The sequence below is a fragment of the Orcinus orca genome, chromosome 20 (assembly GCF_937001465.1).
Source record: "Orcinus orca chromosome 20, mOrcOrc1.1, whole genome shotgun sequence".
Taxonomy (NCBI): domain Eukaryota; kingdom Metazoa; phylum Chordata; class Mammalia; order Artiodactyla; family Delphinidae; genus Orcinus; species Orcinus orca.
The window spans coordinates 46,878,972-46,895,319 of record NC_064578.1 but is presented as its reverse complement, the minus strand read 5'-3'; the positions used below and the strand labels follow the sequence as shown (position 1 = coordinate 46,895,319).

The following is a 16,348-nucleotide window of genomic DNA, read 5'->3' as shown; positions in this document are numbered from 1 at the left end:
CCTGGGAATGAGACCCAGGATCTTGGGAGGTGCTGGGAGGGTGTCTAGGGCCCAGGAGGCTGCGTGGTATAGGAGTTAAAGGTACAGACCTTGGAACCAGACCCTGGGTTCAAATCCCAATGTTCTCTTCTTTCTAGCTGTGTCGTCTTGGGCAAGATATTTCGTTCTTTGTGCCTCTGCTTTCCCATCTCTAAAATGGGCTGAGGGAGGCTACCTCCCAGGGCTGACATGAGAGTAAATGCATTGCTGCTTATAAAGAGCTGGGGCAGGATGCTGAGGGTGGGACAGACCTTTTTGTCCCTGTAATAGAGTACTGGGGAGGCAAGGCTGATCTTGTTGGTTGGAGGCTGGTGCCCGAGCTGCATTTTGTCCCTCACCCAAAGCTCCTCTTTGGTAGGGGAGAAAGTGGGGCCACTGTGAGCAAAGGCTGGATATGAGACACTTTGAGATGCACAGACACACTTGCGGTCAGAGACTAGTTTATGTTCCTTGAGCACTTACTATATTCTCTGAATATTCTAAGCACCTGCTCTTGTCTCACAATTCCTCAAAGCCAGTCTTAACGGCTCCATTTTATAGCTGAAGAAACTGAGGCCCTGAGAGGTGCAATACCTTGCCCAAGTATTCAAACCTGAGGAGTGCTGGAGCAGGCCCTAATGGAGGCAGCTGGAAGCCACTGCCCAGAAGCCACTGGGCCACATCACTGGATGGCCTCAGACAACGCCTAGGGGCCCAGATGAGTCATGTCTACCCCCCACTCCCATTGCAAGGGCACCAGATCCCTCTGGTGGTTGGGGTGGCTGAGGCTCTGAGAGGGGAGAATTCCTAAACGAGGTTGGCGCCAGCCATGGTGGGGGGAGGAGTGTACAGTGAGGCAGATCTGGGGGATTCCTCAGCAGGCCCAGCTCGGCTGAGGGGCCCAGGGTACAAATGACAACCCCTCACCCCAGCCACCCTGAAGGGCAGGAGTGACATCTTAAACGGGCATCTAAGTTGTGATTTCCCCAGGGAGGTGTTGTCAGGAGTTAATGAGCCCAGGCAGGGAAGGATCTTTGCACATAGTAAGTGCTCAAGAAATGGAGACTCTCAGAATTCTGGAAGCTCAGGAATGTACTAGGGCAGCGTCACAGGAATTGCTCAAGAAGTGGGCTGTTGGCCTGTGGAGGGTCTTGCCTGGCCTTGATTCTCCAGGGAATCTCCATTAGATCTTCCCCTAACACGAGTCAGCCCCCCCAACCCCACCTCTACCCCTCCCTCCCCTGCCTAGTGGGACAGGCCGATCTGGGAACAGAGAGTGCCTGGGGTTGGGCCCTTCCAAAGCTGCTTCCTTCCGAAGCTGCTCCCACCCCATCCCACCCCAGGAGCTGGGTACGTGGCTCAGGAAGGGCACAGCTGGGCTAAATATAACCTGGGCTGGGCAGCTGTCCCGGGCAGGGATGAAGAAGCAGGGCACTCTCTCTTGCCCTCACCCTGGCTGAGCTTCCTGTGCTAGCCTCTGGGTGTGAACTTCTCTGGCCTGTCCTGGAGCAGGGAGCTTGCGGCCTAGGGGATCCTCCCCTCCATCTCCACCACCTCCTACAAGTAGCAGGCTTCTCTCACCCCCAGCTCAGGATATTATATTATATCGGGGAGTCAGAGTTAGCATTTCAGACCTGGGTTCAAGTCCCAACTCCCTCACAGTGATATCCTGGCTCTATTTTTTTTTTTTTTTTGGCCAGGCCATGTGGCACGTGGGATCTTAGTTCCCTGACGAGGGATCGAACCCGGGCCTCCTGCAGTGGAAGCACGGAGTCCTAACCACTGGACCGCCAGGGAATTCCCTGTGATATCCCGTTTCTTAACCCTCATTTACTCATCAGTAAAATGGGGTACCATGAGGCCATGTCTATAAAGTGTCTGCCTGGCTCGGGGTTGGCACCGAGGTCCCTCTAAGAATGCCTGTTCCTGGCACCCTTGATCCTTGATCCCCTCTGCCCAGCCCAACTCCTGCCTCAGCTGTTTTGCTGCTTGGGCCTCCTCCAGTGCTCAGAGCCACCAACACAAGTGAAGGTGCAGAGTTGGGGTCAAGGGCACAGGTCCTAGCTGTGTGACCCCAGACAGGTCACTTGCCCTCTCTGAGCCTCAGTTTTCAACCCTAAAATAGCCATCACATCCAGAGTGATTTCGAGGCCTAAGGGTGCCAGCATAAGGCCCAGTTCAGAGGAAATAATCCAGATGTGGGAGGGGCTGGGGGCTCACAGGGGAGACCAGGACCCCTAGGAGAGCCAGAGAGGAGCCTTCTGACACCGTGGGGGGGAAACCAGTGAAGTGGGTACAGCTGGAGCATTGAGGGGGTCGCTGTGTCCTCTATCCTGGCCAGTGGTGGGCTATGAAGGGCCATTGTGCAGCTGGGGGTGGGTGGGCAGGGGCGGAATGTGACTGGGCACAGCAGATGGGCTATTGTTTGAGGGAATGCGCCGCGTGAGGCCTGACCTTTCCCTGTGGAGTGGGGGTTGGCGGGTTGGCATGCCAGCTGGGGGCTGGGAGGACAAGGCCAGAGTCGGGGGCTCGGAGGAGGGAGATAGGATCCATCCCCTTTTCCCCAGAAGGGCCTGTCGGGGAGGTTTCCCGGCTCTACCTCCTTCTCGCTGTGCTGTGTGACCTTGAACGAGGTCCCTGGCCTCTCTCAGGGCTTAGGGTTTTCTCTTTTTTTTTTAAAAAAATTATTTTTTATTGGAGTATAGTTGATTTACAGTGTTGTAGGGTTAGGGTTTTCTGCGGTGAGGTGGAAAGTGACGGTCTTAGCACAGGACTGGCAAAGAGTAACCACGCAATGCCCATTAGTTATTATCTGTAGGAGCAGCTGGAGCTTTCCGACAAGTTCAAGTCCTGGCTGGGTCATTTGTGACCCAGGAATGTGACTTTCCTTCTCCCAGCCTCAGGTGCCTTCTTTGTAACAAGCTCAGCAATTGTATTGACCTCACAGGGGTGTTCTGAAATCCACATGCAATGACCCCCGTGGGATATTCGACACAAGATCAAGACCACAGGAAGTTCTTAGTGATAATCATAGCAAGTGCTTATGAAGTGCCCACCATGTGCCTGGCACTGTATATTTACAAACACATTTGACCCTCCTAACAGCCCTGAGAGGTAGGTGCCCTCATTCTTCCCATTTTATAGATGAGGAGACTGAGGCACAGAGAGGTGAGGTGATTTGCCTACAGGGAGTACATGGCAGTGGATATAATGATTTTACAGTGAATTTGGCCCCCTCAGTCAGCTGAGGTGGTTGGCGTAGGGGCCCTGCTGTCAGAAAGGCCTAGGAGTCAGTTCTGGCTATACTGCTGTGTCACCTTGGATAAAGGTCTTCTGAGCCTTAGTGCCCCCACCTGCACTATAGGGATAGAGTAACCTTTTTTTTGGCCACACCATGCAGGATGCAGGATCTTAGTTCCCTGACCAGTGATCAAACCTGTGCCCCCTGCAGTGGAAGCGGAGTCCTAACCACTAGACTGCCAGGGAATTCCTGGGGATAGAGTATTGACAGAGTGTGGGAAGGCTCAGACACTCAGGAAGCAATCAGTGGGGTTAGCTGATAGTAATGCTCACGTTATTCTTCTTAGAGCCCCGGACCCAGGAGGCCCAAGGAGCTGGAGGTGACCCTGAGGTGAGCACTGGCTGGTGCCACATGCCCCTCCCTGCCCCTCCCTCGCCTGTCTGGAGCCTCATGACCTGGTCTCTCCCTGGCAGGCAGCGAGACCCCAGAGGAAGGGCGCGAGACCCCAGAGGAAGGGCGCGAGCCCCGCAGACGACTGTGCACCATCCCAGGCTGGGCTCCTGTTAGGAGGGGGTGCTTGTTCCCAGGCAGCGGTAAGAGGACAGCTGGGATGGGGGGGGCCCTTCTCCCCTTCTCATACCCACCTTGACCTCTCCCTTTAAGCCCAGCCTTCTCCTCTTATCCTCTCCTGGCCTCAAGCCTCCATCCCTGCCCCTGCAGGCTCAGAGGCAGCTGCTCCATGCAGAACTGAAACTGGTCCTGCAGCAGAAGGGAGAGAGGAAGCAGGAGCCTGGGGCCCAGGTGACTCCCAGCAGCGCCATGGAGGCCAGGAGCCAGAGTGCTGAGGTGAGCGCCCAACACATCCTGCAAGGGGGACTTGTGGGGCCTTGGTGGGAGCACGGACTAGGGTAGCAAGGAGACACTTCCTGGCTTCTCTGTGCCTCAGTCTCCCCATCTGTGAAATGGAGATAGCTGCAGGGCCTATTTTATGGGTCGCTGTGAAGGAAAAAAAATTAACATTTGTAATGTGCTTAACACAGTACCTGGCACAGACTAAGATTCAAAGAAGCTAATTCATTGAGCATAATGGAATTATATTAACAATAATAAGCTTAAAAAATAGAGTAGAAACCCTTCATCAGAAGAGGCAGGATGGTGTAGGGGTTAAAGACATGGGCTTTGGACCCATGGGCTTACATCCCAACCCTATCACTTCAGCTGTACAGCCCTGAACAGATGACCTGAACTTTCTAACCCTCAGTTTCCCCATCGGTGAAATGGGGCAATGGTCCCCACCTCTGAGGGTACTGAGGACTCACACTTGTGTCATTTGCCCAGGGCCTGGTACCTAGGAAGCCTCCTTGAATGTTAACGGCTTTCACTGTTATGGAGACAGGGCACTAGCACTGACTGCGTCCCATTGGATGCCAGGCACAGAGTGGGTCTCCTTTTACAGGAGTCAAGCTGAGGCTGAGGGGTGGCAGGCAGGGAGTAAAGTGCACGGAGGCCACCGCCTACAGGACGGCTTATGGGCTCTGAGGTCACAGACCTGAGGTTGAGGCCCCAACGCTTAACTTGCTGTGTGGCATTAGGCAGTCACTTCACTTCTCTGGACCTTTGTGTCCTACTCGGTGACTGCCCAAGCTGCGGGGAGGATGAAAGGAGATGCCACCCATAAAATGCTTAGCCCAGGGCCTAAGGGTGGTGGTGATGGTCATGCTTTTCCCTGCTGCCTCTACTACAACTCTTCCTACCCCTTCTCACCATGCTCCGCCCAGCTCTCCAGTCCCGGGGCCACTGCTGTGGAGCATCAGCCAGACCTGCTTTCCCCTCTCCAAGCCCTGGGCTCAACCCCAGTCTGTACCAGCCTCAATGCACTACCCACTACAGCAACCCCTCACATCTCTGTTGCTTCAGGTCTCAGCTCACAGTCAGAGACTCCTTCCAGTACACCCATGTTACCCAACTTTACAGTAGGGAAATGGGTCCAGAGAGGGCAAAGTCCCCCCCCCACCCGCCCAAGACACACAGCAGATTGGGTTCCTGGATGGTTGTGGAACTGAGGCCTTTCACTGTTTCTTCTGGGAAGCCCGGGTGCAGATTCCACAGTGCACTGCTGGGCCAGGGCCATGTCAGCACCATTTACAGTAAATACCAGGAATACCACGTCTGCCAGCCCACCACTCATTACCCACGCACCCTTCTTCACTGGATTCCCTCTCCAATGGGCGTTATGCAGGGCTTGGGGTCATAGAGTCCACAATGGGGCACAGTCACACACATCAAGCCTTCAACGAGGCCAGTCCCACCTGCACCCCTCCATACCGCACCACTAAGGGTCGGCCCTTTCTTCGGGACCCCATCCTCCATCCCACCCCTGTTCTGCGGTTATTAAAGCCCCTCCCCATAGTTCAAGCCCGTCCACAGACTATGGGTCCCCTCCGCACCTCCACGGTTACACTGTAGCCGCACCCATCGCTCCTCTCAGGCAACCGTCCTCGATCCGCAAATGCTCCAACCCTAGCCCCGCCCCAACTGGCCACGCCCCTCTGGGGCGGGGGGGAGGCACAGCCCCGCCCTCATGTCAGGCCCGCCTCTCAGTCGCAACTCAGGTTCCCTCTGGCCTCCCCACCCCGCCCCTCCTCTACAACACCGCCCCGCGCCCCGCCTCTCCCGATAGCGGTCTTTGGGGCTCCACCAGGCCTGTGAGCCTTGAGAGCCGTTGAACCCTTTCGCGGGGTGTCACTGAGCGAGCGGCCCTCGTGCTCACTTAAAGGGGAGATGCTGGAGAGGGTGGGCCCGCACAACCTGCCTGAGCCCCGCCGAGGCGCCTGTGCCCTGAGGACCCGGTTAAGAGCCGCTTTTAAGCTCAATGGCGGGCTCTGGGCGAAGTCCCGCCCTAGCGCCCCATGGCGACCCCTCGCCGCCCTCCGCAGGAGCTGAGGCGGGCGGAGTTGGTGGAGATCATCGTGGAGACGGAGGCGCAAACAGGGGTCAGTGGCATCAACGTAGCCGGCGGCGGCAAGGAGGGAATCTTCGTCCGCGAGCTGCGTGAGGACTCACCTGCGGCCAGGAGCCTCAGCCTGCAGGAAGGTGAGTGGGGCGGGGGCATGGGGCGGGGCTTTCCTGCGGGGGCGGGGTTGGGAAGCTGCCCTGGGTACCGGGACCAGGAGGCGGGGTTAAGGGCTAGGGGCGGGGCTTTGTGTTACCTTTCGGCTTTGCGGTTGATCCGAGCAGGAGCTCTGGAGGTTCATTGTCTCGGTTCGACTCCTAGATGTGCAGTTTACTATCTTGTAATCTTTCTGTGCCTCGGTTTTTACACCTCTAAAATGGGACTAATTCTAGTACTTATCTCATAGGGTTATTATGTGGATTAAATGTTTGAAAACACAGCAAGTAGCTAAGTGGCACATGGTAAGCACTAAGTAAGTGCTGGTTATTGTTTTGTTGTTGAGGCTGAAGAAAAGAGGCGGAGTTAACAACTTGGAGGGGGTGGGGAGGGGAGCTTAGTAAGGGATATTTTAGGTAACATGGCTGAGGCTGACGCGATTTATTCATGCAACAACTATTTACTAAGTGCCTTCTATTTCCAGATATTATTCTGGGTGCTTGGGCTACTGAAGTGAACAAAACAGATAACACTCTGCACTTATGGAGCTTACGTTCTAGTAAGGAGAGACATATTTAAGCAAAATGTGTAAAATACACAGTAAATTAGAAGGCGATATATGCTTACGGATGCCAGGACAGAAGCTGCATTTTAAAAAATTAATTAATTAATTAATTTATTTATGGCTGCGTTGGGTCTTCATTGCTGCTCCCGGGCTTTCTCTAGTTGCAGCGATTGGGGGCTGCTCTTTGTAATGGTGGGCGGGCTTCTCATTGCAGTGGCTTCTCTTGTTGCGGAGCACAGGCTCTAGGCGCGTGGGATTCAGTAGTTGTGGCGCGTGGGCTCAGTAGTTGTGGCTCACGGACTCTAGAGCGCAGGCTCAGTAGTTGTGGCGCACAGGCTTAGTTGCTCTGCGGCATGTGGGATCTTCCCGGACCAGGGCTCGAATCCGTGTCCCCTGCATTGGCAGGCGGATTCTTAACCACTGTGCCACCGGGGAAGTCCCGGAAGCTGCATTTTTTTAAATAGGGTGAGCCAGGAAGAGCAGAAAGGCCTGAAGAAGGTAAGGGAATGAGCTATGTGGCCATCTGGAGGAGCATTCCAGGCAGAGAGAACAGCCAGTGCAAATGCCCCAAGATGGGAGCATGCCTGGCTTGTTGGAGGAACAGCAAGGAAGCCAGGGTGGATGGAGTGGAGTTAGTGAAGAGTAGAGTAAGAGATGAGGCCAGAGAGGTAAGAGAAAGGGTAGTTTTTAGAGGGCTTTATAGGCCATGAGGAAGACTTTGACTTTTAATCTGGAAGGTTTGTGAGTTGAAGAAAAAACGTGAATTGACTGTGTTGAAATGCTGTGTTAGCGGTAGACTGGGGGTGGGGGGGGCAGAATGGGGAGCAGCAAAAGAGGCTACTGTGATTTTCCAGGTAAGAGATTGGTGATGCTTGGGGCCAAAAGAGCGTTATTGGAGATGAAGAGAAGGGTTTGGATTCTGGATATCATTTGGGTCTCAAGCAGGGGTTCAAGCAGATGAAGTCTGGGACTTGACCATTGGACTTAACTACACAGAGCTCACTGCATAGCATCTTGAGAGAAGCAGTTCAAGGCTCTGGGAAGCGGGTGTCAAAAATGTAATCAGAGAGGTGGAAATAATGCAGCTAGACAACTCAATGCATTTTGCCATCCAGGCGAAGCGCCTTCAGGACTGGATATGGGGTGGATTGGAAAGAGAGGGATCAAGGATGTGTCCAGGGATTCTTGACCTGAGAATGGAGTTGGTAGTTCCACAAATGGGGAACACTGGGGCTGGAGCTTGTTTGCAGGAAAACCAGGAATAGAATTTGGATCTGTCAGATGACAGGTGGATCCCAAGGTGGAGATGTGGAGGGCTAGTTGGATATTTGAGTCTAGGATGGAGGGGGGAGTGCTGGGCTGGAGAGATACACTTGGGAGTCAGCATATTTATGCTCTTTAAACTCCTGAATCTGGATGAGCTTCCCAAAGGGATGAGTGTAGCATGTAGATGGACCAGAGTAGAGGTCCAAGGCCTGAGCTCTGGGACTGTGTGTCTTTAAGAGGTCTGGGAGATGGGGAGGAACCATCCCAGGAGGCTGAGAAGGAACCTCGAGGGAGGTTCCAGAAGGTGTGGCACCCCGGAAGCCGAGCCAAGCAAGTAGATGAAGGAGAGGAGCGTGAAGCTGCGTCTCAAGCAGGAGTTCAAGCAGATGAAGTCTGGGACTTGACCGTTGGACTTAACTACACAGAGGTCACTGCATGGGACCTTGAGAGGAGCAGTTCAAGGCTCTGGGAGGGGGGATGTAAAAAGTGTGATTGGAGAACTGGAAATAATGCAGCTAGACAACTCAATGAATTTTGCCATCAAGCTGAACAGGTAAATGGGGCAGGAGCTCCAGAAGGAGTGAGGTCAAGACAGCCTTTCTTATGGGAGAAAGAATGGTATGCTGTATGCTGATGGGAATAATGTAGACGAGAAGGACAAATTGATAATGTGGGGAGAGAGGGGAGAATTGCTGGAAGGTGGTGGAGGGATTGACCAGAGCTAGGAGTGGGGATGGTTTATCAAATTGATAACATGGGGAGAGAGTGGAGAAAATCGCCACAGGATCAGAGGGTTGAATAATGGGGCGGGAGCTTCTGGAAGTTCTCTTCTGATTCTGTTCTCTCAGTAAAAGAAGCAAAGTTAGTGTCTGAAGTGTGAGGATGGGGGAGGGGAGTAGAAAGGGGAGGGGTGTGACCTGAATGGGCTTGGATTTGCTCAGTGAAGGAGACGGGGCTAAGGCCGAGGCCGTGGCTTTGTCCTTAAGTGTCAGAACCTCAAACCAGGAGAAACTTTGCGTCTCAATCTTGTGCTCGGGTATAGGCGGGGCCAAAAATTTGGGAGGCGCCTCGCTGCACAGGCTCCAGAGAAGTGGGCGGAACCAGGCCTGGGCGGAGCCGAGAGATGCCCACGCCCCGCCCACCTCCACCTGGCCTGCAGGGGACCAGCTGCTGAGCGCCCGAGTGTTCTTCGAGAACTTCAAGTACGAGGACGCACTACGCCTGCTGCAATGCGCCGAGCCTTACAAGGTCTCCTTCTGCCTGAAGCGCACTGTGCCCACCGGGGACCTGGCGCTGCGGCCTGGGACCGTGGCCGGCTACGAGATCAAGGGCCCGCGGGCCAAGGTGGCCAAGCTGGTATGCGTGCTTAGCCCGGTTACGGCCCTGGACTGCCCCAGCGATCCTGTCTCTGCGCCGTGAGCCCCACTGCCCCACACTGGTGGGCCAGCCTTGCCCTCTGTCTTGTCACTAACCCAGCGCTAATCCCATCCACTGCCTCCTGTTCTCTGCCCCTAAACTCCTCCCTGGGGAGGGGGACCCGCTCATCCCAAACCAGGACCCTCACCCACCTCGTCAGGCGTCCTGAACCAGGGCGCTCTGAACCAGAGAGGCCAGGTTCAAGCCTGAGGGCAGCTCATTTACTGCTGAGTGACCCTTGACAGCTTTCTTCCCCTCCTTGGGCCTCAGTTTCCCCATCTCTAGAGTGAGGGTTTGGGGGAAAATCCTGGAGGAGGAGCCAGAAGTCTTGGGTCACAGTTTCTATACTCCTGTTGATTCACTGTAAGATTCTAAATAAAGTCTTTGCCTTCTGGGGCAGTAAGGGTGAAGTGACAGGCAGGAAGTGGGGATGGTGTTCTGGGGACAAGATGCTCAATCCGGCACATCCCCAGCCTGGTAAAATAACCACGTGGGGCTCCCCCCGTCCACCCCAGGCCTCCCACTGTCCCACCGCCTGCTGCCTCTCTCCTCTCTCCTCAGAACATCCAGAGTCTGTCCCCTGTGAAGAAGAAGAAGATGGTGGTGCCCGGGGCCCTGGGGGTCCCTGCAGACCTGGCCCCTGTTGACGTCGAATTCTCCTTTCCCAAGTTCTCCCGTCTGCGTCGAGGCCTCAAAGTCGAGGCTGTCAAAGGTCCTGTCCCAGCTGCCCCCACCCGCCGGCGCCTCCAGCTGCCTCGGCTACGTGTCCGAGAAGTGGCCGAAGAGGCCCAGGTAGCCCGACTGGCCGCTGCAGCTCCTCCCCCCAGGAAGGCCAAAGCAGAGGCCGAGGGGGCTGCAGGAGCCCGATTCACAGCTCCCCAGGTGGAGCTGGTTGGGCCTCGGCTGCCGGGTGCTGAGGTGGGTGTCCCCCAGGTCGCAGCCCCCAAGGGGGAGGTGGCCCCTGCAGCAGAGGTAGTCAGCGGCTTTGCCCTCCACTTGCCAACCCTTGGGCTGGGAGCCCCAGCTGCACCTGCTGTGGAACCTGCGGCTGGAGGGATCCAGGTCCCACAAGTGGAGCTGCCCACCTTGCCCTCGCTACCCACTCTGCCCACACTTCCCTGTCTGGAGACCCGGGAAGGGGCTGCGGCAGTGACGGTGCCCACCCTGGACGTGGCAGCGCCTACAGTGGAGGTGGACCTGGCCTTGCCTGGTGCAGAGGTGGAAGCCCGAGTAGAGGCGCCTGAGGTGGCCCTGAAGATGCCCCGCCTCAGTTTCCCTCGCTTTGGGGCTCGAGCAAAAGAAGTTGCCGAGGCCAAGGTGGCCAAGGGCAGCCCTGAGGCCAGGGTGAAGGGGCCCAAACTTCGAATGCCCACCTTTGGGCTTTCTCTCCTGGAGCCCCGGCCCGCTGCCCCTGAAGCCGTTGAGAGCAAGCTGAAGCTGCCCACCATCAAGATGCCCTCCTTTGGCATCGGGGTCTCGCCGCCCGAGGCCAAGGAGACCAAGGGGCCTGAGGTGAAGCTCCCCAAGGCCCCAGACGTCAAGCTCCCCAAAATGCCCGAGGCAGCCCTTCCAGATGTGCGACTCCCAGAGGTGGAGCTCCCCAAAGTGTCAGAGATGAAACTCCCAAAGGTGCCGGAGATGGCTGTGCCAGAGGTGAGGCTTCCAGAGGTGCAGCTGCCGAAAGTCCCTGAGGTGAAACTCCCAAAGGTGCCGGAGATGGCCGTGCCCGAAGTGCAGCTCCCGAAAGTTCCGGAGCTGAAGCTGCCGAAGGTACCCGAGATGAAATGCCCCGAAATGAAACTCCCGAAGGTGCCCGAGATGGCCGTGCCAGAGGTGCGACTGCCAGAGGTACAGCTGCCAAAAGTCTCGGAGATAAAACTCCCCAAGTTGCCCGAGATGGTCGTGCCGGACGTGCACCTCCCGGAAGTGCAGCTGCCAAAGGTGTCGGAGATGAAAGTCCCCGAGATGAAGCTCCCGAAGGTGCCCGAGATGGTCGTGCCGGACGTGCACCTCCCGGAAGTGCAGCTGCCAAAGGTCTCAGAGCTAAAACTCCCCAAGTTGCCCGAGATGGTCGTGCCGGACGTGCACCTCCCGGAAGTGCAGCTGCCAAAGGTGTCGGAGATGCGGCTGCCGGAAGTGCAGGCGCCAAAGGTCCCGGATGTGCATCTGCCGAAGGCACCTGAGGTGAAGCTGCCCAAGGCTCCGGAGGTGCAGCTAAAAGCTGCCAGGGCAGAGGAAGCAGAGGGGGTGGAATCTGGCTTCAAGATGTCCAAGATGACCATGCCCAAGCTAGGGAGGGCAGAGTCCCCATCTCGCGGCAAGCCAGATGAGGCAAGTGCTGAGGTCTCGGGGAAGCTGGTGACACTTCCCTGTCTGAAGCCAGAGATGGGCAGCGAGGCTCGTGTGGGTGTCCCCCTTCTCACACTGCCCTCAGTGGAACTAGACCTGCCCGGGGCCTTCGGCCTGCAGGGGCAGGTCCCTGCAGCCGACGTGGGCAAGGTGGAGCAGTCAGAAGCCCCTGGGGTGGTAGCAGGGGTCAGGGAAATGGCCTTCTGGTTGCCCTCCGTTGAGATTGTCACGCCACAGCTGCCCACAGTGGAGGCTGAGGAAAGGCAAGTAGAGGTGACGGAGGTGAAAGTCAAGCCTTCCTCCAAGTTCTCCCTGCCCAAGTTTGGACTCTCGGGGCCAAAGGTGACCAAGGCAGAGGCTGAGGGGGCCGGACGAGCTGCCAAGCTAAAGGTGTCCAAGTTTGCCATCTCACTCCCCAAGGCTCGGGTGGGCACCGAGGTGGAGGCCAGAGGGACGGGGGAGGCAGGCCTGCTGCCCGCCCTCGATCTGTCCATCCCACAGCTCAGCCTGGATTCCCATCTGCCCACAGGCAAGGTGGAGGTGGCAGGGACTGACGCCAAGCTCAAGGGGTCCAGGTTCAGCCTGCCCAAGTTTGGGGTCAGAGGCCGGGACAGCGAGGCAGGAGAACTAGTGCCAGGGGCGACTGAGTTGGAGGGCAAGAGCAGGGGTTGGGATGCGAGGGTGAAGATGCCCAAGCTGAAGATGCCCTCCTTTGGGCTGGCTCGAGGGAAGGAAGCAGAAATCCAGGGGGGGCGAGTCAGCCCCGGGGAAAAGCCAGAGTCCACGGCTGTGCAGCTTAAGATCCCTGAGGTGGAATTGGTTACTCTGGGGGCCCAGGAGGAAGGGCAAATGTCCGCCACCAGGCAGGTGGGCACTGAGGGCCAGGATGGGGGGCCGAGGGGGCCACTCTGCATCTCCCTGCCCCAGGTGGAGCTGCCCAGCTTTGGGGAGGCTGACCTGGGTGCCACCCCCGGGCAGCAGGCCAAGAATGCACCTCCTCCAGCAGAGGGCACCCCAGGCTATAGGATCCAGGTGCCTCAGGTGACCTTGTCTCTACCCGGAGCCCAGGTGGTGGGTGGTGAGCCGCTCGAGGGTGAGGGTGTCTTCAAGATGCCCGCTGTGACAGTGCCGCAGCTTGAGCTGGACGTGGGGCTGAGCCGAGAGGTGCAGGCGGGTGAGGCGGCCACAGGTGAGGGCGCGCTGAGGCTGAAGATGCCGACGCTGGGGGCTAGAGATGCGGCGGGGGGTGAGGGGCCTAGGGACCAGCCCCCAGGGGCCGAGTGCCCCTTCCACCTCTCGCTGCCTGACGTGGAGCTCTCCCCGCCCGCTGTGGGCAGCCACGCTGAATACCAGGTGTCTGAGGGCGAGGGGGATGCCGGACACAAGCTCAAGGTGCGGCTGCCCCGGTTCAGCCTGGCACGGGCCAAGGAGGGGGTTGAGGAGTCCGAGAAGGCCAAGAACCCAAAACTCAGGCTGCCCCGCGTGGGCTTCAGCCAGAGCGAGGCGGCCAGTGGGGAAGGCTCCCCCAGCCCCGAGGACGAGGAAGAGGAGGGCTGCGGGGAAGGGGCCTCCGGGCGCCGGGGCCGCGTCCGAGTCCGCTTGCCCCGTGTGGGCCTGACTACCCCCTCCAAGGCCCCTCGGGGGCAGGAGGGCGAGGCGGCCCCCAAGTCACCTGGAGGGGAGAAGTCACCCAAGTTCCGCTTCCCCCGGGTGTCCCTAAGCCCCAAGGCCCAGGAGGAAGGTGGATTCCGGGTCCGGCTGCCCAATGTGGGGTTTTCGGAGACAGGGCCTCCAGGCCCCACGAGGATGGAGGGGGCTCAGGCTGCCGTCATCTGAAACCCCTCAGCAGAGGGAGACTCCCCTCCCGTCTTCCCATCCCCCTCCTCGTTTTGTGTGTGAGATAACTAGCACTAACCCTCAGAGGGCTGGGAGGCGGGCGACTGACCAGGTCAGGGCCGGGGAGTCCGTGCCTGACTCTTTGGCAGGAGTGCCCGTATCTTGCCAAGCCATGTGAATAAAATAATCCAGAGGTAGCTTTGTGTCAGGTCTCCTCTGTGTGTGTGTTTGTTGGGGGGTGGGGCGCGGGTGCAGAGAAAGGAGTCCCTTGAGGATGGCCTGAAAGGATGCTTTGTGCAGTGAGACAGGCCACCCCTGGTCTGAGGAGACTCTGGGAGGCCTTGGGGTGGGCCCGGTGGGAGGGGGCTGTCCTAGCCCTTCAGAATTCCCAGGGGCCTCTGAGCTGGGGAAGTTCCCCAGCAGAACCCAGCTGCGGGACCCCTCTGCGGGAGACTCTGCCTGTGCTGCGGGACCCACTCCTGCCAGGACAACCCCAGGGCCTCCACCCCAGGCACCTGGCTGCCCTCTTAGGACTAAGTCCCAGGGTCCTCAGCCCCTACTGGGGCTGGACCTCAGCCTCCAGGGACCCATCTCCACTCAGGATCCAAGTCCCTAAGCCCCCTCCAGGGTCCCCAGGCTCCCCCATTTCTCTCTGAGATGCCCTAGACAAGCTGTCTAGTCCCGAATCTCCCCCTGATGCCACTATAGCCACTCCTCCACTCTCTTCACATCTCCGCCCTCCCATTCTAGAGGAAGAAGGGCTATAGATCAGTGCCCTTGAGTTGTCCCAAACTCCCCACTTGGCTTCCTTCAAGCCGACCCCGCCTTGGGTCACTCATGACCCATCACACGCTTCCTCTTCATGCGCACCAGACATGGCAGGAGTTACCTACGTTCCTGGTGCGCACCCCCTGCCCAGGCCCCCAGCATTTGAGGTTTTCCTCCTCTCAGTGGCCTGTCTGTGGCCACGCTCAGGGCCTCTTCTGTCTCCCGTGTCCTGACTTCTCAGGGCTCCTTCCTCCTTCCTGAGCGCTCTCTTCTCTCTCTCTCTCTCCCCCGCACTCCTTCTCTCTCTCCTCCTGTCCCTTGGGCCCTCAGGGCTCCTCCCAGGCCCTCATCCATCCCCACACCCTCCTTGGGCCATGTCGCCCTCCCCTCGGCTTCCACTCCTCACCTCTGTGCTGATAATTCCCCAAATCTCTCCTGGGTCCACTCGGGCCTCCAGTGCACGTCTGCATCTCTGCACACCCCCCTGACGTCTCCTGGACACTAGGAGGTTGTGTCCAGTGGTTCAGAGCTTGGCTCGAGAGCCAGACTGCTCAAGGTCAAAGCCTGCCTCTGGTACCCACCTGGGTGACCTTAGGCATTAAAAAAATTTCTTTTGGCCTCTACTTTCTTTTCCATAAAATAGAGGTATTGAGATGTATATTGTAAGGATCAGATAAGGGTTCTAAAGCACTCAGAACGGGGAATTCCCTGGTGGTGGTCCAGGGATTAGGACTCTGTGCTCTCACTGCTAAGGGCCTGGATTCAATCCTGATCTGGGAACTAAGATTCCAACAAGCCGCATGGCCAAAATAAATAATTAAAAAAAAAAACAAACCGGGCTTCCCTGGTGGCACAGTGGTTGAGAGTCCGCCTGCCGATGCAGGGGACGCGGGTGTGTGCCCCGGGAAGATCCCACATGCCGCGGAGCGGCTGGGCCCGTGAGCCATGGCCGCTGAGCCTGAGCGTCCGGAGCCTGTGCTCCGCAACGGGAGAGGCCACAACAGTGAGAGGCCCGCGTACCGCAAAAAAAAAAAAAAAAACAACCCAACAACACTCAATACCCTTTTAAATGTTTTAATGTTAAATTTCCTAATGTCCTCTCTGCCAAACTGCTCCCGGTCCATGTCCCATCCCTCTCAGGGCCAGAGCCCTGCACGGCTCCCTCCTTCCCCCCAACCTGGCCTCCTGTGTGTCTCATCCATCTGCCTCTTCCCCCGCCTCCCCAACCTTCCCACCTGGGCCCTGCTGCAGGCTGGGGCCCTCCACTCTTGCCCCCTCCAATCCACTCTTCTTCACACAGTAGCTTTCTGATACTCAGATCTGACCCTGGGGAGTTTCCTGGTGGCCTAGTGGTTAGGATTCGGCTCTGTCACTGCTGTGGCCCGGGTTCGATCCCTGGTCGGGGAACTGAGAAACTGCAAGCCGCGTGGCACTAAAATTTAAATAAATAAATAAATAAATATCTGAACCTGCCCTTCCTTGTTCAAAGTCCTTCCGTGGCTCCCCAGTGCCCTCAGGACAAAGTCCAGACTCCTTAGCCTGGCATTCAAGACCCTTTGCAACATGGCCCCCCTGTAGCCACGCCTCCCCAGGGCAGCCACAGGCAGGGGCAGCTGCTTTCTGAACACAGACGCACACACAAATCCCCTAGCTCGGGAAGCCTGCCGTTCCTCACCTCTGTTTAGGAATGTCCCATTCCTCTATGCCCGAGGCCCACAATCACACTCCCCTCTCCGTCGACCCTTCTCCTGTCCAGCCCCTCTAGGGTTCCGCCACTGGA

The 16,348-nt window shown here is 57.5% G+C and overlaps 1 protein-coding gene across 3 annotated transcripts; it reads left to right on the top strand.

The window, feature by feature from the left end:
* Positions 1–5,811: 5,811 nt before the first annotated feature.
* Positions 5,812–14,493, top strand: LOC101278402 (periaxin). Of its 3 annotated transcripts, XM_033430945.2 has the most exons (3): positions 5,812–6,352; positions 9,359–9,555; positions 10,177–14,489. In XM_033430945.2, exons 1-3 carry the CDS (start codon positions 6,169–6,171, stop codon positions 13,798–13,800), a joined length of 4,005 nt encoding a protein of 1,334 aa, XP_033286836.1. In that variant the 5' UTR covers positions 5,812–6,168; the 3' UTR covers positions 13,801–14,489. The 3 variants fall into 3 exon arrangements, with proteins under 3 accessions (XP_033286836.1, XP_033286838.1, XP_033286835.1); XM_033430947.2 differs by lacking the exon at positions 9,359–9,555 and having other exon boundaries at positions 6,217–6,352; positions 10,177–14,488; XM_033430944.2 differs by lacking the exon at positions 5,812–6,352 and having other exon boundaries at positions 6,466–9,555; positions 10,177–14,493.
* The last annotated feature ends 1,855 nt before the right edge of the window (positions 14,494–16,348 follow it).

Bases quoted from the DNA above. Each gene is read 5' to 3' on its own strand.
- LOC101278402 (XM_033430944.2), top strand. From the start codon at position 9,121: ATGGGCTTGGATTTGCTCAGTGAAGGAGACGGGGCTAAGGCCGAGGCC. The intron at 9,556-10,176 runs GTATGCGTGCTT...CTCTCTCCTCAG, and splicing joins GGGCCAAGGTGGCCAAGCTG to AACATCCAGAGTCTGTCCCC.